This window comes from Notolepis coatsorum, assembly GCF_963971535.1.
Source record: "Notolepis coatsorum genome assembly, chromosome: 6".
NCBI lineage: Eukaryota > Metazoa > Chordata > Actinopteri > Aulopiformes > Paralepididae > Notolepis > Notolepis coatsorum.
In genome coordinates this window covers 129,842,955-129,867,550 of record NC_140170.1, presented here as the reverse complement: position 1 = coordinate 129,867,550, position 24,596 = coordinate 129,842,955, and the positions used below count along the sequence as shown (strand labels likewise).

The 24,596-nt window shown below is 42.1% G+C and overlaps 1 protein-coding gene across 1 annotated transcript in view; it reads right to left on the bottom strand.

Annotated features, from left to right (window-relative positions):
• Nucleotides 1-24,596, bottom strand: part of LOC311229665 (DDB1- and CUL4-associated factor 1-like) — a 91,279-nt gene that overhangs the window by 61,351 nt on the left and 5,332 nt on the right. The window contains exons 7-15 of the mRNA XM_084315740.1: nt 6,541-6,675; nt 5,980-6,255; nt 3,593-3,694; nt 3,334-3,492; nt 2,742-2,921; nt 1,932-2,041; nt 1,548-1,647; nt 1,078-1,247; nt 753-877 (exon numbers count right to left, since the gene is read on the bottom strand). Coding sequence (XP_084171866.1) covers nt 753-877; nt 1,078-1,247; nt 1,548-1,647; nt 1,932-2,041; nt 2,742-2,921; nt 3,334-3,492; nt 3,593-3,694; nt 5,980-6,255; nt 6,541-6,675 — 1,357 coding nt within the window. The remainder of the gene's footprint in view (nt 1-752; nt 878-1,077; nt 1,248-1,547; nt 1,648-1,931; nt 2,042-2,741; nt 2,922-3,333; nt 3,493-3,592; nt 3,695-5,979; nt 6,256-6,540; nt 6,676-24,596) is intronic.

Genomic DNA, 24,596 nt, shown 5'->3' with positions numbered 1-24,596 from the left:
TTTCGAAAAACTACCCTACCCAGCTCACACCAGCCCCTGTCAATCATCTGACTTCTGGATTTACTTTTTAATTTCTCTTATTTTTTGGGATTATCTCCCACAAACCTGAACGTTATTGCCATAAAACAGAACGCAGTTAGTTTCTCTACCTTTCTGTGAACGTCTTGCAAAAAACGGTGTTGCAATATGATGAAAAATGGTGGAGAAATTTACATTATAAAAAAGATGGCAGAATTCAGTATTGTATCTACAAAACCTTCTGTTTAATCATCTTCCCTTTATTCATTTGCTTAGATTTTTCAGGTCTGGTCAATTTTAGCATGGTGTTATTTACAGTCAAAGATAATTTTTTTTTTAAATAGAATTGATATTCTCCTTTGGTTCATTACAATTTACTCAAGCCTAGTAACAGACACACTATTTCTGACACTGATCCATATATGTCCCTAGATTCAGATACCAAGAACATGCAAATGGACCATTTAAAAAAAAATTGTAAATGTTTATTCTACGTCCTTATGGAATGAGTGACATAAAAAAAAAAGTAAAAAAAAAAAAAAAAAAGTAAAAAAAAAATAGAAAAAAATATTTTTTTTTTATTTTTTTTTATGGATGGAAGAGCCGCACATTGACGGGCAAAGAGCCGCATGCGGCTCGCGAGCCGCGGGTTGGCCACCCCTGATCTACACTGTTGACTCAATTCTGTACACTTCAGTTTAGATCAGAATTAGTATGGAAACACTTTCACTGACCCATAGTGCAAACAGTCGATCTGTTCTCATCCAGAACATCTACAGTGTTGGGCAGTACCAGCTGGACTTTAGGAACCACCGTCAGTATGGCCAAGATGTCCAGGGCATAACGCACTGTATCGCTCCTGAGGACAGAGACAGTAACAGAGAAAGAGAGATGGAGGAAGAGGAGGGAAAAGGGGAAGGCAGTGATGTAATCTGTGCTATTGTATATTGTACTGTATGTTGTCCAGGGCATTATATACCATTATTTCACTCCTGAACACAGAGTAGAGACATGTCTGGCTCAGTGAGACAAGCCTGTATTTAGAGTACCGGTAGTTACCTGCCATAGTAAGTCCTCCAGTCACAGGCTGTGGATATGAGCTGCAGCAACAGCGGGAGACAGCCTAGCTTGTAGAAGACCTCCACTGGCTCCCAGTGTAGCTGAGGGGGACCACACTCAATCAGGAACTCCATCATCTCCACCACCTGCTCTCTGCTGTACGTACATGCCTAGCGTTAACGGGAAATAAACAAAATGGGCTAATACATTAATATGCAAAAAATTACATGCCACATAAAATACCACATGGAATATCAATTCACAGATTTGACATACAATAGATCGATAGGACAACAACAGATTGACTGAAGGTCACTTAGGTGTATCAATACATTTATTGAACGGGTGCCTTGTAGTTTGCAGAACTTTTGCTGGATTATCACTTGCCTGGAAGGTTGTTCATTTTTGGATGTGTGTTACTACCCTGTTCACCACCTGGAGCCCACACACACAAACCACCACCTACCTACCTTAAAATAGGCCTGCTGGGGAACCAAGGCTCCTCCCTCTGATCTCTGGAGGGACTGTTTCACCTGCTCAGTCTTCACCGCCAGATGAGCTTCAAAGTATCTGCCGAGAGAGAGAGAGAGAGAGAGAGAGAGAGAGAGAGAGAGAGAGAGAGAGAGAGAGAGAGAGAGAGAGAGAGAGAGAGAGAGAGAGAGAGAGAGAGAGAGAGAGAGAGAGAGAGAGCGAGCGAGCGAGAGCGAGAAGTGAGTGAGAGAAAGAAGTGAGTGAGACAGAGATGCAGAGAGTGCACACGACAGATATAAGGTGTATACAACAGACACATGTACACAACAGATATAAGGTGTATACAAGAGACATGTATCAAATTACTCATGGGCTCCTCATACCTGCGCAGGGCCATGCAGGTGTGTTTGACCGTCTGCCGGCTAGAGAACACCTGGTCGTCAGTCATGATGGAGTCCTGGCCTTCAATACTCAGGATCTCTAGAGTACTTATCTAGGGCCAGAGAGGGAGGGGAATAGAGAGAGAGACACACACAGAACTGTTATAAGACATGTAGGTGTTATCAACCTGCAACTAGATATGGTGCAATTCATAAATTCATCCCTTGCACCATATCCTAGAGTGAGTCCATTATAGAGCTGCATTATACGTTCTTGGTAGGGCTGGGAAGTACTGTATACCGGAAATTAATGTATACCGTCTTGGATCCATGCAACGGTATGGATTTGTACTATACCATCGTCCACAATGCAGTATACATGGAAATAATGCCATGCAACTCTAAAGATGCAGACAGACGGGGTCATAGATCGAACTGGTCTTACACAAAGGGCCATGTCCACCACCAAGCCACCACTAGGAGTGAGTTAGTGACATTTGCGGAAAAAAATATCAAATTAGAAATTTGTTGCAGAATTGTAGACAAGTTCGAATTTGAATTCCAGTGTAAAAAATAAATAAACTTAAAAATAGTCTAAGCTATTTTCAAAGTTTTGGCTACTTTTTTTTTTACCATGGTATGTTTGGTATCATTCTTTTCAGCACCGTCTCACCTATATTACCTGATATTTTTTTTATAATAATATTATACTTTATTTATTTTTTTGGAATTTCTCCCTTCAAGTTTGAATCTCGTGTTTTTATGTAAATTCGAAATTCTAAAATAATGTGACAGCCCTACAGGAGAGCTCACCAAGTTGACCAGCCTGCGGAGGCCATCTTGCCGGTCGAAGAGCTGCAGCACAGCTCGGAGAGAGAAGGAGATGGAGAAGAACATGGTGGCGTGGCAGCAACCCGAGGCGTGAGACGACTCCAACAGCCACAGAGCATAGGACACCATGTCTGATAGAACACTGTCTGGAAGCATACACACCTAGGAGGTGGACACACACACACAGTGTCAAGTAGCTTCCATCCTGCCTCTACTCAAATGCCTGCCTTTAATCTATACCACTGTATCAAGCAATAATCTATACCACAGTATCAAGCAATAATCTATACCACAGTATCAAGCATCTGCGGTTCTGAACCATAAACCTTTCGCTATAATACCACACCCACAGTATAAATGTATATTGTGTGCACCGCACGCCACTACAATGAAGGGTTACCTATCCACAGCTCCGCTCGTAGCAGCCAGGGGAAAGGTGCTTCACTTCAAGTTGCTAGTCATATTGAATATACATTATTAAATTGCACTAGATCTAATAATATATATTATTTTAGTAGATACCGTACTGTGAAATGTCATACCGTTACATCCCTAGTGTGTGAGTGTGTCCTACCCTCTCCATGGCATCCTGGTTGTAGGCGAGGTAGTATAAACACAGTGAAACACCGGTGGCAGCCATGGAAGGCCTGGGGATCTCCAACAGCTTCTGAACCCCTCCGTGAGCAATGAACTCAGCTGCAAACTTCTTGTGCAGGAGCAAGGATGCTAAGTACTAGATATTGATGGGGGAGTGAGGTAGAGGGGGGGTGTATTAGGGGGACAATGGCGATGATATTTGAATCCACTTTTTGAGCATACAGGGATATTATTACCAGCAGAGCGTCAAAGGTGAGCTGAACGTCATTGGTCAGTCTGAGGTCCACATAGTTCATCAACAACTGTCTGGTGTCCATCTGCATAAAGGCCGCTAATAACTGAGGGACAGAAAGAGAGGAATATTATTTGACATAGTGAACGTATTCAATTCAGTCCTCCTCACGACGTGTCTCCTGGTTGAGAAGTGGCTGTGAGATGCTAAGCTAACTGCCATGAGAACTGCAAACATAAAATTACCAGCAGCTTGACTACTTTATCCGGAAATATTGTGGGGAAGTAGCTTGGTCACTGGCCATTTTATGCAGAATTAATATTGGTCAAATTTGCAAGCTAAAGCATATTGTAAATACTTTTGTGAATGAATGAAAACTTTATTTAACAGATTGCAGAATGGGTACAATACAGTACGGCTCAATACACACAATTGTTAACACATTGGGCGCCATGCATTGTGCCCATCATTATGCCCCCTCTGCCACCGCTGTAAGCCTATGGAGATGTTTACCTTCTTTGCAGGGCTATAACTTTTTCAATATTATAGCTATATCTGCATTACTATGGCCCATTCAACATCGGGTATCTATCGTTCCGGATGTGGGAACGTTATATTTTTTCATTCATACATTGTTGTGTTAATACCGTCGAGAATATACCGGTAAGTATGTTTTTAAGCTTTTCTGCTGTAATTCCAAAAACGCTAGTTATAGGTAGGGATGCACCGAATGGGAAATTCTTGGCCGAAACAGATACCGAAAATAGAAAACAGTTGGCCGAAAGCCGAAAGGCCGAAAATGATTCATAGAATAGATTTTTTTTACCAATGTTGTGGAACATTATGATTATGGAAAAATATATGATTATGGCAAAACTTAACTTAAATAATAAATAATCACTATTATGGGTCCATAAAACATTTATTCAGCACTTCTGAATGCATACAGTACATTAATTCCATCTTTTCTCTGGCTGCCGCAGCGGACATCTGTGCTCTACTGAGCGCACCTTTGTAGTCCCCAGCTGAATGTGCTCGCTTGACTCGGCACAGTAGACGCGCGACAGACAGACAGCGTCAATGTGAGAAACACAATCCCCCCCCCTCTCGCTCTGAATAATATGCATATTAGATCACTCAGTGATTAACCGCGACGGGCATATAGTAAAGGATATAAAAGCATGTTAAAGACGCATTTATTGGAGTTTACATAGAAACAGCGCGACTCCCGACAGCGCGACATCATCACAACAACACGCGAATAATATGCATATTAGATCACTCCTACCGCGACGGGCATATAGTAAATAAGGATATAAAAGCATGTTAAAGACGCATTTATTGGACGCGTTGCGCACAGAGTTTACATAGAAACAGCGCAACTCCCGACAGCGCGACATCATCACAACAACACGCGAGGTTGTTAGGTTGTTTCTGTTTCCGTGATATATTTTCGGTGAAAACTCTTTCGGTGCCGAAATTTCGGTGCATCCCTAGTTATAGGCCCTCGATAGGCGTTTCTTTCCTATACACGCTATATTAAAAAATTCAAATGTATATGATCGGTATACATTATGCTTCATCATGCGTGAAGGAAGGGGGGGGGGGGGGGTTCGTTTATAATTCCTTGGCTTCATTTAGTATGGGTTGATATATTGATCAGATGGATTGCAAACAAAGAAATGGACAATCAAGCTGAAAGTAACGTTAGTTTCCTCTTACCGTTCGCCGATGAGACTGGAGGAAAAATATCCCAATTATTTGACGTCGATCTGCTAGATCCATTTCCGGTTTGTATGACACAATAAATGCCGAAATCATATCGATGATTGCGTTTCGAAAGCGATCCAAATGCACTCGAGTGTGTATATTGATCCACGCCACAATATATCTCTGGCGGAGGAATTTCCTCCATGCACCGATCGCCACTTCCGGTTTGGCGTGAGTGTAACTCGCCCGACAATCCACCAGGCGGCGGTATTGAGGCGTTGCAATATCAGAACAGGGTCCGGCTGCGATCCGGAGGGAGGCTGGATGAATTATGAATGCCATGGCGAAAAAATGAAATATTGATCCCAAACACGTGATACGCCGTTGTTGGCGTTCAACGCATGGCGGGCAATAACGATTTACGCCGTTCTTGGCGCACAATGTGTTAAGGGGATGCAGACCAGAGAAAGACGTTTGTCTTGTTTACATCAGGGTCCCCCATTTCCAACGCTTTGTAGTGCCAAAGCGTATTGTAAATACTTTTGTAGTACAAAAACATTATTGTAAATACTTTTGTAGTGCCAAAGCATATTGTAAATACTTTTGTAGTGCCAAAGCATATTGTAAATAAAACGGCCTAAAACAATAGGAACTTAACTAATTTAAATAATTTGTTCTTACCTCCTGGTAGTCTCCCAGTGGAGTTAAATACTGCAGTATCAGCCTCTGCTCCATAGCCGGGTTCAGTGGTGACAGACAGTAGTTACTGCCAATCACCATCGAGCTCATCTCTGACCAGGTGCTGCTAGTGGTCAGCTGGTCACTGCCATTGTTATCTGGTCTATCATTTGTCCCAGAAGCAGAAGAACAGAAGTTGAGTTTGTGTTTAGCCTTCCTTCCATTCTCTCTCACTGCCTTCTTCCTCCCTCCTCCTCCTCCTCCCTGCCTCCCCTCCACCTCCCCCAGTGCCGGGTCAGGGCTGGGTTGGTACACGGGGTCGGGGAGCAGTCGGGCTAAACCAGAACAGCTGCTGTTTTTCTGTGCTGATCCTAATGAGAATGATGGTTTGGATTTTGCATTAAAGTTTAATCTACTCCGGTCTCCCTCCCTCTCCTCATTGTCCTTGTCGTCGTCCTCCTCCTTCTCCTCCTCCTCCTCCTCCTCCTCCTCCTCCTGCTCCTGCTCCTCCTCCTGCTCCTCCTCCTCCTCCTCCTCCTCGTCCCCCTCTCTTTGTTCCTCCACTCCCTCCTTCTCCTGCTGGTCAGTGGGTGTGGTACTGGAGGCTTGGGTGAGAGTCTGGGGTGTTTTGGTGTTACTGTGGCGGCTGCGGTCATCCTCACGCTGCAGCTCATAAAGACGACCAATCACCACTGGCACCTGACAGGGTTTAGATGGAGCACAAGTTACAAGAAGCAACCTAAATCCTTTCATGGAAATTCTTGAACGTGTTCAGTCTACCACCCGATTTCTAAGCATTTAGTCTTTTACTAACCAGATTTACTAACATTGCCACAAATGATTGTTTCAAGGTTAATATTCTGGGGCACTGCAGATTGTCATTTACCAAGATGGATTCTGTAAATTAGCACAGATACAGGTTGTTAATTTTAACTCCTGATGCTCTACACTATTTAACAAGTGTCTTGTCACCTATAATAAACATAATGCATGGTCACCTATAACAAACATGCGCTGTCACCTATAACAAACAAGCACCGTCACCTATAACAAACTTATGCACCATCACCTATAACAAACATAAGCACTGTCACCTATAACAAACATAAGCACTGTCACATATAACAAACATACACCATCACCTATAACAAACATAAGCACTGTCACCTATAACAAACATAAGCACTGTCACATAAACATATGCACGGTCACATATAACAAACATGCACCATCACCTATAACAAACATATGCACGGTCACATATAACAAACATATGCACTGTCACTAGGGATGGGTACCGAATTCGGTATTTTTGAGGTACCGAACCGAAACACGTCGGTACTACCGAGTATCGATTCAAGTGAGATACCGAGAGAATTTTTTTTTACTTATTTCACACGCACAATATATGCTTACCTAGGATTTGACTTGATTCAACAACAATGCAGTCGGAGCAATGGCAAGCCGAAATTGTAGTTATTTGAAGTTTGGATTTCTTTTTTTTCACGACTGAGGTAGGTAAATGAAATTTCTTGAGACTAAAGTACCGAAAAAAGGTACCGTTGGGTACCGGTATCGATTCACAGGTACCGGTACCGTATTGGTTCAAATGTGAACCCATCCCTAACTGTCACCAATAATAAACATATGCACTGTCACCTATAATAAACATATGCACTGTCACCTATAACAAACATATGTTTAAAGTTTCTTTAATAGTTGTCATACAGAAGTACAGAATACTTTTATACAAAATGCTTCTTACTGTTACGCTCCAGGTGCACTGCATATGCACTGTCACCTAGGGCTGTCTTAAATACTTCGAAGCTTCGTTCGATGGGCATGGGATTCGAATATGAAAATAAAATTCGATTATGTAAAGAAAAATTAAGAATTGTGCGAAATCAACTCTGCCTCGCTTTGTTAATTACAACAAGCATTGTTAAGACGAGGTCGGACTCAGCACTGACAGATTTGTGTTCATTGTGCTGCTTTTATAAAGCCTCAAATGACGGCTTACAATATTTCATGGAAGCAAAGTGTTTAGTTTGTCTAAGATTTAAAAAGGTTTAAACTTTACAACACTGAAAAAGTTGAGCAACGTGCTGTACAAGTCACACAACATAAAAATAATAAAAAATAAAAATGTATTATTAAAATCGAATCTCGGCCCCGAAGCTTCGAATTCCAAAAGAAAATCGAAGGTCAGCCCTACTGTCACCTATAACAAACATAAGCACTGTCACATAACAAACATATGCACTGTCACCTATAACAAACATAAGCACTGTCACATAACAAACATAAGCACTGTCACCTATAACAAACATAAGCACTGTCACCTATAATAAACATATGCACTGTCATGTGTAAAAAATTTAAGAAAATTTTAAACATATATGCATTGTCACCTATAATAAACATGCACTGTCACATATAATAAACATAAGCACCGTCACCTATAACAAACACATTACAAAACAATGATACTACGAGGTGGGGGGGAAATCAATTACACTGCTATCATATAGATTAAGGAAACAACAAGCAGACAATGCAATATATAAAATAAGGAATCCCACAACGGGAGCAATTGAATGCAGACTAGATCAAATCCAACAGAACTTTGAAATGTTCTATAAGACACTGTACGCTCAACCAAAATTAGATAACAACTTTGAGATTGGGTAACTCCAGAGTGGAGAGGAATGTCTCAAAGTAACAGCAGATCAAAATAATGACTTGATAACCGAAAATTTACAATAGAGGAACTACACGCCGCAATCTGTAGACCAGGGGTCTCAAACTCGCGGCCCGATGATATTTTGCGGCCCCCTACTTGACATCAAAGTTTAGTGTTAGTGCGGCCCGCGCGCAACTTGTTGCCGAGTCGTTGCGCGAGTTAGAAGTTTTATTTATTTGATCACTTGTAGGCTATCATAGCGCAGGCTCATGACAGCAACGTTACGTTAGTGACTTGGTTGAAACGTGATTCCGGAGTGATATCAAGTAAAGTGGAAGGCAAATGCATCCTCGCTATCTCCTCTGCGAGCAGTGCTCTGCTCTGTCCGGCTGCACTGCCACTGTCTGTCTGTGTACGGGTCTGGTCCAATCACATTCAGCGTCCCGTCAGAGTTTCTCCTCCCACCCACAGTCTGCAAATCAGAGGCAGAGTAGGGCGGGTCTTCACGGAATGCGTGTCGTCTCTTTCAGTCCGAGTCAGAGCAGAGAGTTGACAGTGCATCTACAGTAACCTCGCTCCCAGTTTTTGTTAAACGGAGTGCGTTGCGGTGGCGATTGAATAGAACTCGGTTGACTCAGATCATCTTTAGCCTCGTAGGCATATTTATTTTTCAGGCGGGGCGAAATGCGGTCGTGGTGCCGCTATATATATATCAACAACAATCAATAACAAATAATAGACCGGAACAGGAATGCGAAGGAGACGTCAGTGACATCACGTACTGGACATACTACATCGCCCTCTGTAGAACGCACATGAGTAAGGCCGCACATAATAATAATACATTTGGGGAGCTCCCGTAGCTCACCGCGTATCTCGGCGCTATTTCGGCGTCGGGGACAACCGTGCTCGTCACGGATCTGGGGTACACGAGTTCGATTCCCGGACCCGCCGTATTGAGTGTCTTCCCCTGATCTATATCCCATTCAACCTGTTTCTGTCGGTCATGCTTGACCAGAAAAGCGATAAACGCTAAAAAAAATGAAGTTTAAAAAAAAAAAAAATAATAATAATACATTTAACACTTTGGTTGCCTAAGGTTAAATTAATGATATACCATAGATTGCCAGCGCTATTTGTCTATGGAGAAAGTCCCCTTCTTTGCAGGGCTATAACTTTTTAAATTCTATTGCTACATTGCCATTATTAGGGCCCATTCAAAGTCCTATATGTATTGTTCATTGTGTAGCAACGTTAAACTTTTTCATTCACATATTCATAGTAAAGTATGGTCTAATGTATAAGTATGTTTTCATCTCTTTCTGCAGCTTTCTCCAGAACGTGATATATAGCCCCAAATGCATTATATTGATGATGAAATACAGTTTGATGGCAATCAGCGCGATATAAAAAATTCCAACTAGACGTACTTCTAGAAGTTACTACACGTCATCTGATGTTGACCGGATGGGCGAGGGGGCGTTTATAATTCCGTGGGCAGCGTTATACCAATCATCTAATGTGGGTCAAATGTTGATAATTTGATTTGATTTGATATTTTTTATTTTCGTGTCTTACATACAGATGTATGCCCAGCCCATATGGGCTTACAAGACACATAACAATAAGTATATAATAATATACTTTACCAATTACTTAACAAATGACATAGACCAAGATGGCCATAAAAAAAGAAAAATACAAGAAAATACAATAAAACGTAATATAACACAAGCTGTACTCAATGTAAATAAACAGAATAACAGATAATATCAGTTATCGAAGACGGTAACGTTACACGCTGAAACTCACCCCAGTCTCCGCGCGCCGTTGGGCGATCATCGTCGAGTAGAAATTTTATCATTATGGGATATATTATTACCCGGTCCATCTCCAGCTTGTATAATGGTATATACGTCCAAATCATGTTGTTTATCGAGTTATTGGCAATCGATCGCTATGTAGTGTGACGAGCTAGAGTGCCGGAACCTATACCGAGTGCCTGGAAGTAATATGGCCGACCAGCAAAACCTCTACTGCGCTTCCTGTTAAGCGGTTGCGCCGATCGGCCACCAGATGGCGCTCCTGAACCGCCAGAGAGCTCAGTGGGTCCTGCTGGTGGATCTCAGGCCAGCGGAGGGACATTATGAATCCGATCGCAGATTTTTGAAATATTGATATAAGGACGCTGTACAGCGTCCCCCGGCAACTTTAGCATGGCCAGCAAAGACGTGAGAAGACGTGTCCCGGCACTCAAAGTGTTAACAGTTTTATCTCCGTGAGATAAATGTAGCTAGTTTCGCCAGCAGGCAGGCAGCAGAAAAATATGGGATCTTCAAAGATGGCCAGTAAAAGAAAAGTAGACTGCAATTCAAAGGTGAATGGACTGAAAAATATGCATTCATCCTGAGTCCAGCACCAAACCAATGTGACTAATAATATGCCAAGAAACGGTAGCTCTTGTGAAGAGTGGCAATTTGAAACGCCACTACGAAACAAAACAGTTATTTTGATGCAACCTTCCCTCAAAATTCAGTGCTAAGAACCACACAAATAAATGGAATGAAATCATCATATCAAGCTGTAAGCAGAATTATTGTTAAATCTATGTCACAATGAGAAAAAGCAACCATGGGTGGCATGGGTGTTGGCTAAACACAAGAAGCCATTCTCTCTCTCTGATGCATACATAATAAAATAATGTATGACTGAAGTGATGGAGACCATGTTTGAAGGCAAACAAACGCAAATCCACCTCAGATCGCACAGCAACCAGAATAACTGAAATACTGGCTGGTGATTTGATTAAACAGCTTTGTGATAGAATAAAAAAAGATGCACAGTGCATTTCCATAGCTGCATGTGGATGAGTCCACTGACACCACTGAGAAGTCTATGTTCTGAAGAACCGTTCATGTTCTGAATAGGCCTGCACGATTAATCGTTTTTTTATCAAAATCGCGATTTGGAATGATGCAATTATCAAATCGCCAAGCCTGCAATAATTTTTTTTATTTTAAATTTTTTTTTACCAGGAAGTCCCATTGAGATACAAGATCTCCTTTTCAAGGGACACCTGGCCAAGATGACCGCAATAACATTTGCAATACATCACACAGCAATAAAATTTGCGATACATCACACAAGAACATAATAAATGTGCATGTATACAATATACAATACATCACATGTAAACACAAAAACACAAAGCAGAATAGTCTACATGATAGTAAAAGTGTATAATACAGGGTAATACAGTAATTTTGCAGTAGGGACCCGACTACAGAAATCAGCAACATTCTTCTTGTAGGAAGTTATGTAATACAGATTTAAATTCACCAAGAGAGACCGGGGTGTCTAAGTGGATAATGGTCCTGTAGCCCATTCCATGCCCAAGGTGCGAAGCTTGAGAAAGCTGTTCCTAGCTAACCCTGCTCAAGACAGAGAAAACATCTGAGCTGAGTAAGGAAAGGGTGGGGGGAGCAGGGCTCGGGGGGGGGGGGGGGTCATCTCTCCCTCTACTGGTTCAATTAATGTAGAAAAGTAGAAAAACGTTGCACTATAAAAACAAACTGGATAGTTGATGATAATAAACATTTAACTTCATTAGCTGAAGTATTCTAAAATCATTTAAGCCATTCTGCTTTTCTGTGTGTGTGTGTGTGTGTGTGTGTGTGTGTGTGTGTGTGCGCACGCGTCTAATATCTGGTCTGACATCAGAGGAGTTTGATAGTATTTACTGAGGATTGCCAGATAATGTTGATATTTAAAAACACAAAAAAAATACAAAATAAATATACATGATCATGCAACATAAAAGAAATTGTTGTAGGAACAGTTTGGGAGAGGGAGGTAATGGGTTTTAGATTGTGTGTTGTGAAGTTTACTTCAGAGAGGCAGAGTAAAGTACAGAAAAAAGGTACCGTTGGGTACCGGTATCAATTCCCAGGTAAAAAGAAACATTTTCAGACTCGGTGTCCCGAACAGACCCACCGCGTAGGCCAGATGCAAGCCGCATTTTACAATAAACCTCTGTTCATTCATATCGATTATTTTTCAGACATATCGATCTACCAGATGCCGATCGATAACGGGGAAATGCTGGGGGGGTATCCCACAGGCTCACGGTAAGACCTTTTTCACCTAAATTACAGCCGGATCGGAGCTTGCTGTGAAACGCAAGCAGCCGATCAGTGAATTTGGCTAGTTACACGGACACTGTTATTGGTAATCAATAATACTAAACGACATCCCCCGCCCCCCCCCCCTTTCATGCATACATGCTCTGGGACAGCCTGGATCATATGCAGTTCGAGTTATTTCTTTAGCATATATAAAACGGAAATGCCGTTGAATATAACGTTAGCAGTTATTAGCTCCATAACTAGCTTTCCAGAAAATATATGAGACAAAATCAAGTTTTCAAGTTTCTTTAATAGTTGTCATACAGAAGTACAGAATACTTTTGTACAAAATGCTTCTTACTGTTGCGCTCCAGAGACTGTGCAAGACAAGATAAGTATGAAATAAAAACATAGTAAAATTAGAAGTAAAAAAAGAGGTCACAGTGTTCAGTTTAGACATATGTACAATGTTCGATGCAGAATAGACGTAGTTACCATACAATATACAATACTGTGCAGTGTACTAATATACAATACTATATAGTGCAAGGCAGAAATGGAGAAATGGGACGAGGTGCAATTTAGGTACAATTCACAGTAGGTGTACGAGTTGTAGTGCAAATCCTTTATCAATAAATATAAAGTGTAAGTGTGTTTGTGTGATCTAAAGTGTGGAGAGTGGGTGCTGCAGTGTGTTGTTTGTTTGAGTGAGTGTGTGCGTGTGGATGTGTGTGCTGTGTGCATTTGATGGTTGTTGCATAGTGATTATTGTTCGTTTAGCGATTATTGTTCGTTTAGCAGCCTGATGGCCTGGGGATAGAAGCTTCTTCTGAGTCTTTCTGTGCTCGCCTTAAGACTCCGGTATCGCTTGCCTGACCGCAGCAGTTCAAAGAGGCAGTTGTTCGGGTGGCTCGAGTCCTTAATAATTCTCTTAGCCTTCCCCTTGCACCGCTTGATGTAAATGTTCTGGAGGGTGGGAAGCCCCCCTCCAATTGTGCGTTCGGCTGAACGTGTCACTCTTTGTAGTCTGCTACGGTCTTGTGCAGTGCTATTCCCAAACCAGGAGGTGATGTTGCCGGTCAGGATGCTCTCTATTGTACATGAGTAGAAGTTCCTAAGGATCTTCTGACTGACTTGGAACTTCCTTAGGCGTCTGAGGAAGTAGAGGCGTTGTCGTGCCTTCTTCACAACACTGTCAATGTGTGTGGTCCATGTCAAGTCCTCGGATATGTGGGCTCCGAGGTACTTGAAACTGTTCACTCTCTCAACCGGTGCCCCGTCGATGCTGAGGGGGCTGTAGTCCTTGACCCCCGACCTCCTGAAGTCCACAATCATCTCTTTTGTTTTGCTGACGTTCAGGGAGAGGCAGTTCTCCTGACACCACTGTGACAGGTTCTCTACCTCTTCCAGGTAGGCCCTTTCGTCGTTGGCAGAGATCAGGCCCACCACTACTGTGTCATCAGCTAATTTGATGATGGTGTTGTTGTTCCGCTGTGCTACGCAGTCATGTGTGTACAGGGAGTAGAGGAGGGGGCTCAGAACACAGCCCTGGGGGGCCCCTATGTTGAGCGTGATGGATGAGGAGGTGCAGTTGCCGGCTCTTACCACCTGGGGTCTGCCCGTCAGGAAGTCCAAGACCCACTGGCACAGGTCATAGTTCAAGCCCAGGTCCCTGAGCTTGGCTATGAGTTTGGAGGGGACTATGGTATTGAATGCTGAGCTGTAGTCGATGAACAGCATTCTCACATAGTTCCCCTGCCTCTTGTCCAGATGTGATGCTGCTGTGTGCAGCACATGGGCTATGGCGTCCTCCGTGGACCTGTTGGGGCGATATGCAAATTGCAGAGGGTCCAGGTTGATGGGGAGGGAGGAACAGATGTAGCCCTTCACTAGCTTCTCAATCTGCGATAAAGCTTATATTCACGGCTCTATAAAATGACAACCTATTGATGCTTTTTTTTTTCTTTAAGCCATTTTGAAGGGACGGTTTATGAACTCAATTGACAATGAGAATGGACAGATAGCAATACTATAAAGTATAGATATAGCTGTACAAAAAGACACCGGTCTGTTGACAAACCCTGGTCCTCAACCACTATATTAGACGCAGCCCAGCGGTCGCCAAAGTGTTAACACTTTCTCTGCCAGAGACGCCTAAACTCGTCATTCCCCGCCATGCTAATTCTGCCAATGACGCCGTAACACGTCATTGAGATCAATATTTCAAAAATCTGTGATCGCAATCATATTTCTCCCCCGGAGACTTGAGATCTACTGTTGATCCCCTCTCAACTCTCCAACGGTTCAAGAGCGCCATCGGGTGGCCGATCGGCGGATCGCCCAAACCGGAAACAGGAGGAAACGGAAGCTGGTGCTCATTCCAATTCGGTCCGATCACTCGCTAATAGTCCCAGGACTCGAGCTAGACACAATGGATAGCAATCCGTTACCAATAACTCGATAAACAACATGATTTGGACGTATATACTATTATACAACCTGGAGATGGATCGCATATTTCAACATCCCATAATAGGAATATTTCTGCTCTACGCTCATCGCCCAACGCTACGAGGAAGCTACGGTGAGTTTTAGTGTTTTTTTTTAATGTGTTCGATACTAACTGCTCTAATGATCATATCACCCACACTAGATGAATCATCTAACGTTGGCCACGGAATTATAAACGACCCCCCCCCCCCCATCCGGTCAACATCAGATGATAAGTAGTAACTTCTAGAAGCACGTCCATTTGACATTTTTTATCTCGCGCAGATCGCTATCAAACTGTATTTGATCATCAATATAATGCATTTAGGGCTATAAATCACGTTCTGGAGAAAGCTGCAGAAAACGATAAAAACATATTTATACTTTAGACCGTATTTTAGTATGAATATGTGAATGAAAAAGCATAACGTTCCTACGTCCTGAACGATAGATAATTGTCTTGACTTTGAATGGGCCATAGTAATGTCAATTTAGCAATACAATTTAAAAAGTTATAGCCCTGCAAAGAAGGGGAACTTCTCCATAGACAAATAGAGCTGGCAGAGAGGGGTATAATGATGTACATAAGCCTGGCGAAGAAAGTGTTAAGATGGAGCCTGATCCCCTTCCCGAGTCTAAGCTCCAGGGTGGACTCAATTAAGATGAATATACTATCGAGATTGTTATACCTGTTCCAGACCCTCCTGGTGGAGATACCCACGAAACAATTTATAGAGTGGGATAGATTATCAAGATACCTATGGCAAGGGAAAAAACCCAGAATCAGATATAAAACACTACAGATAAGAAAAGAAAGGGGGGTGTAGAAGCCAAAACCGACATTATTAGAGGTTGTATTGCCATATGTTATATTTTATGTATTTGTTTGGATTTATGTATTTATGTTGATTTCTGCCTGTATACATTGTGCCTGCCAAATTGGGTTTGTGGCATCAGTTCCCGTTGCTCACCAGTAGGTGACTTACGTGGCTACTTAGTGGGTAATGGGACTGATGACAGGCAGGTGTGGCAGGTGTGTTTTGGTTACCGGCAGAGAGCCAACAGTTTTTGACCATCGACACGGCACGTTATCATTGTTTGGTGTATCGTTTTGTTTGTAGTTTATAGTGTTTGTTTGTTCATTTGAAGGTACTAGCGTTTACTTATATTACATGCAAATTGTGCATTCAGTAATTATGTGGTCAAATAAACCCATTGGGGTGTTATTGGAACGGACCTTGTGGACATTCAATAATTTGACCAGACGAGTATCCAGCACGAGCCACAGACGCGTCAACTTATGTTCTAGCCGGTTTTCAGCCTCCTCAGGGCTTTATAGATTTATCGTTTTGTTTAGTCAAGTTAGTTTAAGCCCGGGGCGTTCCAGTAGCACACACCACATAGCACGCTGAGTCGCTTATCAGTCATCCCGGGTTCGTTTCCCAGTCCCGGCGACCATTTGCCGCATGTCTTCCCTACCTCTCCTCCCGTTCTCCCTCTCGGTCCTGCGTGGCCAGAAAAAGCTGAAAATGCTATAAATAAAAGTTTAAAAAAATAAAAATAATAAGTTAGTTAGTTAGTTTAAACCCTTATACAAGTTGAAAACTAGTGCTTGTTGAGAAGACATTGAGAGCACAAGTCAAAAACTGGTGCTCGTTGAGAACACATGGAGCATTAGTCAAAGGTGGATCATTGGGGACCACACCAAGAGCAAAGTTATAAGTTAAAACACGGAGCCACGGAGAACGCCAACGTCAGATCAGCGCATCAGAGCTCAGGGATTAAAGCAAAAAAATATCTCTTTTTTCAGGCCAAGTCTATTCTTATTTTAACCTCCACTGTATTTTTTTTAATAGCGTTAGCGTTTTAAAGGGAAGATGAAGCAGTGCGATAAATACATATTCATAGCATCACATTAGTATTTAGATAAGCCACAGAAGAAGTCACGTTATAAAAATAAGCAGTTTCTAAGAAAAAACGATTTGTTGTGTACATTTCTGTCTGTCGAAGACCGAGGGAACCGCGTCCGGCTTCAGCTGATTAGTGGTCTTCTGGACAAACATCCCACCCCAACAACATAATCCGAGGCAATGAAGTGTTCGCTGCAGATCCTCCTTCCCTGTCCAACAGGCTGGTCGCGCCGTCTGGGTGCAGGCAGCCCGAGCCAACATGTCAACAACACTGTTTTTTTCACTGGTAGTTTGTGGAAATTAACCAACTTTCCTCTCTCTCACATGGTAAAATTAGTTTGAACAGCCAGGAGCAATACAAACAGAACCACCGCGGTCCCGTTGTTTTGTAGGCAACATTTTATCTGCTGACTGACCCATTCAATATAGGCAGCTAACCAGAGTGTATACACCCAAGCCACGGTATGACGTCAGCCATGACGTCAGCAACAAAATGGCGGCGCCCATGTTGAAAACAGGGATATTATATTATATTTTTCAGACAAATAAGATAGATTTCACATTTGATTATAGAACCCTGTCTTACACAAGGTACACAACAAACAAACTAGGATCACATTGCTCACTGCTTCATCTCCACTTTAAGGGAGCCTACTTGTAGAGCCTACTGTCCTGACTGTGACTATAGACCCTACTGTTGTGGAGAGCGTGAATGCAAGTCTTGTGGCTTGCTTCTGATTGATGGCGAGCTAGCACCCTTTTCCCATTACTATCCTATCCCATAGGATAGTAGGTTGCCTGTGTTGAACTAGTTTATTTTTTAGAAGAAAAATAAATACTGAATTACTATTACGACTACTACCAGTGCCAATACTACTGAAACATCCCTATTGGCAAACTTTATATATATAAAAAAAAGAATTTAAAAAAAAAGAAAAAAAAAGAATTTAATATCAATTAAAATATTATATACATATAATCAAATAGATGGAAATCAGTCTCAAGACGGAACGCTTTAATGCCTGAGAGCTCCCAACAATTACCACTTTCAAACTTTGTAGCGCCACTACAAAGTTTGAAAGGCTCCCTCACGAAAGATGGACGTGAGTTTAAAGTATAGGACGTTTTCTGGCTTTCCTCACGAAAGAAAGACAGAGCTCCAAGGAGTGAGTACAAAATACTCCCCCTTAAGCCAAAGTTGGGGTCGGAGTCCAGAGGCAATGATGACGTCGATGAAGAAGAGGACGACGATTCGATCGCCATTTATGTCCCCTCCAGGGAGTGGATGTGTTGGAGAGTGGCCTGCTGGATCCTTCCCAGAGAGTTCCTCAGAATGAAGGGAACGACGATGGTGAGGATAATGAAGAAGAGGATGACGATTCGATTGCCATTTACCGTACTTTTCGCACTATAAGCCGCACCTGACTATAAGCCGCAGCAGCTAAATTGAATGATGTGTACATATATAAGCCGCACTGGACTATAAGCCGCAGGTGTTTTAATGTTTAATTACCATATGTAATTAGCATTGGGACACAATACTGTCGGACAAATAACAAGAATTAACTCATTTACAAGTTGTATTAAGTTTAGGAAATAAGGGAATAGATAAATAACATTTCAATGCAGTCAAAAAAGCTATATTTAGATTTTTACATTTTCGGGTTTGGTCACGTCGAGTCACATATAAGCCGCACCGTTATATAAGCCGCAGGGTTGAAAAATGGGGGAAAAAGCCGCGGCTTATAGTCCGAAAAGTACGGTATGTTCCCTCCAGGGAGTGGTTGATGAAATGTGGCCTGCTGGGTCCATTCCGGAGAGTTCCTCAGAATGAACCAGAGGACGACGATGAGGAGGATGAAGAGGATGACGACTCAATCGCATTTGTCCCCTCCAGTGAGTGGTTGATAAATAATGGCATCTTAAAGTCTGATGTAATCATTGATAAAACGGAAAGTGCCAAAGATAACAGCCTGTTGACCCAAAATGCAGTTCTGACTGTGCCTCAAGAAGACAGCGTTTCTAATAATGAATTTGATGAGGATGAGTCGCTTCAGTGTGAAGAATCTACCCTCGACGTTGTTCCCCATCACACATCCTCTGACTACATCAAGAACAATAAGAAAGTAACAGACGACACTGCCCCCTCTCAACCAATGAACACTGCAGAGTCAGAAGCACACAAGGGAACTTATAAGATATTGGACAGCGCCGATGAAGAAAGTAAGAGTGACCATCCGATGGATATGTTGTATTCTTTCCAGGTAAGTCTACCATGCCTACGGGACTATTTTTATGCAGCCCAACTGAGGCCAATAGTATGCTGGTGTGCTCCATCATTTTCAGCAAGATGGAAAGAAATTGAATGTGAAATAGTGGAAGGGGTTCCACTACCAGCTATAGCAGCAGACAGTGGATTAATAGACAATATGATAAAGAAAAACAACCCCTGGATTAATTCAACCAGATTTGGACGAAATGGACAGAAAATGTCAAACATGAAAGGTCAGACTTTAGCTGAAAGGTTAAGGGGATAAGAGGAGAAATGTACTTAATGTGTGAATACCTAAGAACTATACACTCATCATTGTGAAACAGGAGATGAGAGCCTCACCTCTGTACAGACGCTAGCATGCCCACTTTATTTCATTTTATCTTGTTTTTATTTATGTTTATTTATTTAATACCACTTTTTTTATTTTTTATTTTATATTTGTACTATGGTAATGTATTTCAAATTCTTTTTTTCACCCCTCTTCTTCCCAACCCAAAAGAAAACTTGGGACAAAGGAAGAGAACCAATGAACACTCCATATTCCTGTTCAATGTTGGAAAATGATTGTAAAAAATTAAAAATAAAAATAAAAAAGGTTATTTCAGTGGCCATTGTCCCTGGAAAAAATTCAAAAATTCAAAAAGAAAAATAAACATATGCACTGTCACCTATAACAAACATATGCATGCACTGTCACCTATAATACACATATGCACTGTCACCTATAAACATAAGCACTGTCACCTATAATAAACATAAGCACTGTCACCTATAATAAACATATGCACCGTCACCTATAACAAACATGTAGCACTGTCACATAATAACAAACACTGTAGACAATGTATACTCGATAATAGTCTACATAGTAGTAGGGATGCACCGATGTGAAAATTGGCCGCCGATACCGATTGTTCAACTAACACTATCGGCCGATACCGATACCGATATTTGTATATTTGTATATAAGTATTTGTAAAAAAAATAAAAATAAAATTTATTTATTTTAAATTTTAAATTTTTTTTTAATGAAACTACTGTATATTTGTATGTGTATGTTTGTATTTGTAGGCCTCTTTACTTACTTAAAAAAAGGAAACATCAAGAAATATGTTTATGGTATCACTATCGCTCTCCCAGTATCGTCTTGCGGCCTGCAGAGGGATACTATTTTCTCAACCAGAGCTTTCAACCAATGCAATGGAACTAGTGGACTGCAACCTTGCCCAAGCCCGACCGGGCCCGGTGGGTTCGGGCTGGGTAGGGCTTTTTTTTAAATAAATAATTCGGACTCGGCCGGGCCCGGGCAGCCCCTCCTTTTTTTTTTGTTTTGTTTCAGTTTCGATTTTGCGCGGTGACGATTTAATAATAAACTCGAGAGTAGAACATGTGCTCTTGTGCTGGCTGCTGAAGGACGGTAGCCATGGAAGAATTGAAGCAGAAACTAGCTAAGGGGGAGCTTCTAAAAGTTGCTAATGTGACTGGGAAGTCTAGTTTGTGGAAGCACTTCGACCTGATTGTAAGTAGTACAACTAAGGAGCCTATTGGAAGTGTGCAGTGTAGAGAGTGCAGCGCAATTTTAAAATACGACAGCAAAAAGACTGGCACGTCCTCCCTCTTGCGACACGTTGAACGCGGTGGCTGCGGTCGTTTGAATGCTAGTCAGTCACAACAGTTGCCACTGACAGCCTTCCTTCCAGCACCAGTGCCAACAAAAGTAAAATCTGCAGTATTGGATAAATGTGTTCAGTTCTGTTGTCGGGATATCAGGCCCTTTCAATCAGTTGCCGGAGAGGGCTTTGTGTCTCTGGTGCAAGAGCTCATAAATGTTGGAGCTACATATGGCCGTCTCCCAGCTAAAGACGTGCTGCCGCATCCTACCACTATATCGAGAAAATGTCTTGATATTGCAGCCACAAAAAAAGATGAGCTTGTCAAGGAAATATCAGACATAATGTCCAATGTAAATGTGGGGATGACCACCGACATGTGGACCGATGATTACCGCAAGGTCAGTAGTATACATGTCACACACACAACACAATTCACAGCAATAATAGTAATAAACAAATTTAAATCAATTTAATTAACCAAAAACGGAACGGAATATATAAACAGTGTTTTAAGCACTTTGAACTGCAACATCTGTATGAAAAGTGATATACAAATAAAGTTATTATTATTATTATTATCCCTCTCCCCCAGGTCAGTTATATGTCTATAACATGTCACTATGTGACACCTGATTTCCAACTGAAGAGCCGTGTACTGGCGACTGCGGCGTTTCCCCCCGATGAAGCCCACACGGGCGAAAATATAAGGAGAGAGCTACAGAAACAGCTGGTGTCAGTGCTCGGATTTGATGCTACTGTTTTCAACAAGGTGGTTTGGGTCACTGATCAGGGATCAAACATCATGTCTGCGCTCAGGCCGTACCACCGTCTCGACTGCCAAGATCACATCTATAACACTGTGCTCAAACACGCCCTGGATCACACTGAGCTCAGCGAAACTGCCCCAGAAATAGGAGAGACATTGCTGGCAGCTAAGGCTCTTGTTAAATACACAAAAAAGTCGGGACTTGCCTGCCAGCTGAAAACAACAGTGAAGCAGATGGGAGAGACTAGGTTCAGCAGTGTTTTTCTCACGTTAGAATCCGTCAAGGCTGTCTACGTGGAACTGAGGGAGAAGCTTGCTCTCCGCGGGGAAAGCCGCCGGATTGATGACGTATCGCCAGACGTCCTGGGATTCCTGGTAGAATTCCTTCGTCCCTTCTATCTTGCGCAGAAGGAGCTTGCGGGCGACCAGTATCCTACACTCAACCTGGTCATGCTGTGGCACGAGAGGCTTAAACGACACTGCCAACCTGTCACCACAGACACCCCACACCAGTTGGTTATCCGCAGCAGACACCTGGAATGGATTAAGAAGAAAATAGCGATCCAGCCGCTCCACAAGCTTGCCATGTTTTTATGGCCCAAGTTCAGCCAGCTGCGAATGATGCCCGCAGCCGACAGAGAACGTGTCCACCTTGAAGCAAGGACCCAGGTAGCCAGCTTCTCAGCTATGCCCCCTATTCGCCAAGAACCAGCTGATCCACCTGTTGCAGAGGGTGAGCCCCTGGCCAAGAGGAGAGGGAGCGTGGTGGAGTGTGAGTGGGAGAACGTGTCCTCCACTGAAGACACTGTGGATGAAGTGGAGAAGTACCTCCTTGTCAGTGATGCTATGGAAGCAAATGACAGAGATGTTCTGGGATGGTGGAAATCCCACGAGGCCTCGTTACCCTTGCTTGCCAGACTCGCACGCTCTGTGTTCAGCATCCCCGCAAGTAGCAGCAGCAGCGAGAGAAATTTCAGTGTCGCGGGGAGAGTAGTGGATAAAAGGAGAACCACGCTGAAGCCATCTACGGTGGACTCTATTCTTCTCCTCCACGACGCATTTAAATTCTAAAGGAATTAAATTAATAATGTAAATAGTTCAAGAGAGAGAGGCAAGGTTGGCCAAATAGGCATTATGCCCTGAAAGGTCGATTATAATTTATTATTAGCCTATACGTTAAAGTTCATTGTTATTCGATTTTGGACATCTGGAGTGGACTTTGTTCAAAGCGGTAGGCCAATGCCATAAGCCAAATATTGTATTATTATTTTCTGATTTATAAGTTATTATTTTCTGATTTATTAGTATTTGCTGGTGTGTGGTCACGCTTCCCTGTTCTGTTGTGCTTTCATATATAAATATTGCTCTGCTCGAAATCTGATTTCTGATTTCTGTTTGTTTGTAGTGACTGAGTAGGCTATTGTGTCGTGTGTGTGACTGTGTGTGTCAAAGAAGATTCCATATAGCCTTCAAATTACGAGTTTTACGAGGCTGGCTCGCGCTGGGAAATAGAATTTGCGAAAAAAGGCTATATAATGGTTGTTAATTTTCAGCATGATATGTGTTATTTAGTTAGACCTATTGGACATTTTCGTTTTTGTTTATTTATTAAGTTAATATATAAACAGTGTTTAGAATATTTAAAACAAAAAAATAAAATAATTTTTGGCTATATGTTATAATATATATATTAATGTTTCTTTCGTTTTCACTATCTGTTATTTAGGTAGACCTATTGAACATTTTCGTTTTTGTTTATTTATTAAGTTCATATAAAACCGTGTTTCGAATATTTAAAACAAATACAAAAAAAAAATATTAATAATTAATAATAATTAAAAAAAAATCAGGTTTTCAGGCGGGCTAGGGCCTAAAATATTATTTATAGTCGGGCTTATTTTCGGGCAGGGCCTGAAGTTCAAGGGCTCGGGTAGGGCTCGGGCTTTATTTCAAGGCCCTTGCAGACCATTATGGAACCATTCTTGCGGCCTGCAGCGGGATACTATTCTCTCAACCAGAGCTTTCAACCAATGCAATGGAACCATTTTGATTGACAGTCGATTCGGCCAATTACGCCACACCGCTAGCACCCACCTCCTGCTGTCCTTACCACCAATCGGCAAGCGTTTATACATTTTTCTACTTCCGGGCATGCCGCCATTGTTCTGTTTGCGAGAGCAGAACACACTTAACGTAGCTACGTTAGCTGCCCGGCCCGCCGACCGGCGCTCCACGCATGACCAAATGAGACATAATGATTTTACTGCAACAAATGTTATAATAAAACAAAGCCTTTCTATACATTTGTCTGGTTGAAAACTTTATTAACAGATTGCAGAATGTGTAGTTGGGTACGGAATGAGCAACGGAATGGAACCGAGCTATGAACGGACTAACGGAGTAATGCCTTGTTTACTGCTATCTTCGGGTAAATAATATGCTTGTTATTGAACGTGTAACACTTCATTTTAACAGCAGATACTTTCTTAAATGCCATCTTCCCGAGAGAGGGTGTTGACGGGGAGTTGTGTTATTAATAGCATTGAACAGCTAACCGAAAGCTAGCGTTAACTATTGTTAAAGGTTTAGCCATAACGTTACCTTGGCTAAAGTTGGGGCTATTCATAATGCAGCAATAATGGCTGCATACCTGCAAGCAAAGTACAGCAAGTTGACAAAGGAGTATTCCAACGCAAATCACATTTTCACCAGTAACGTTAGTCTTGCATCTCCCGGTAGCTAATGAACGGACTCGGAGT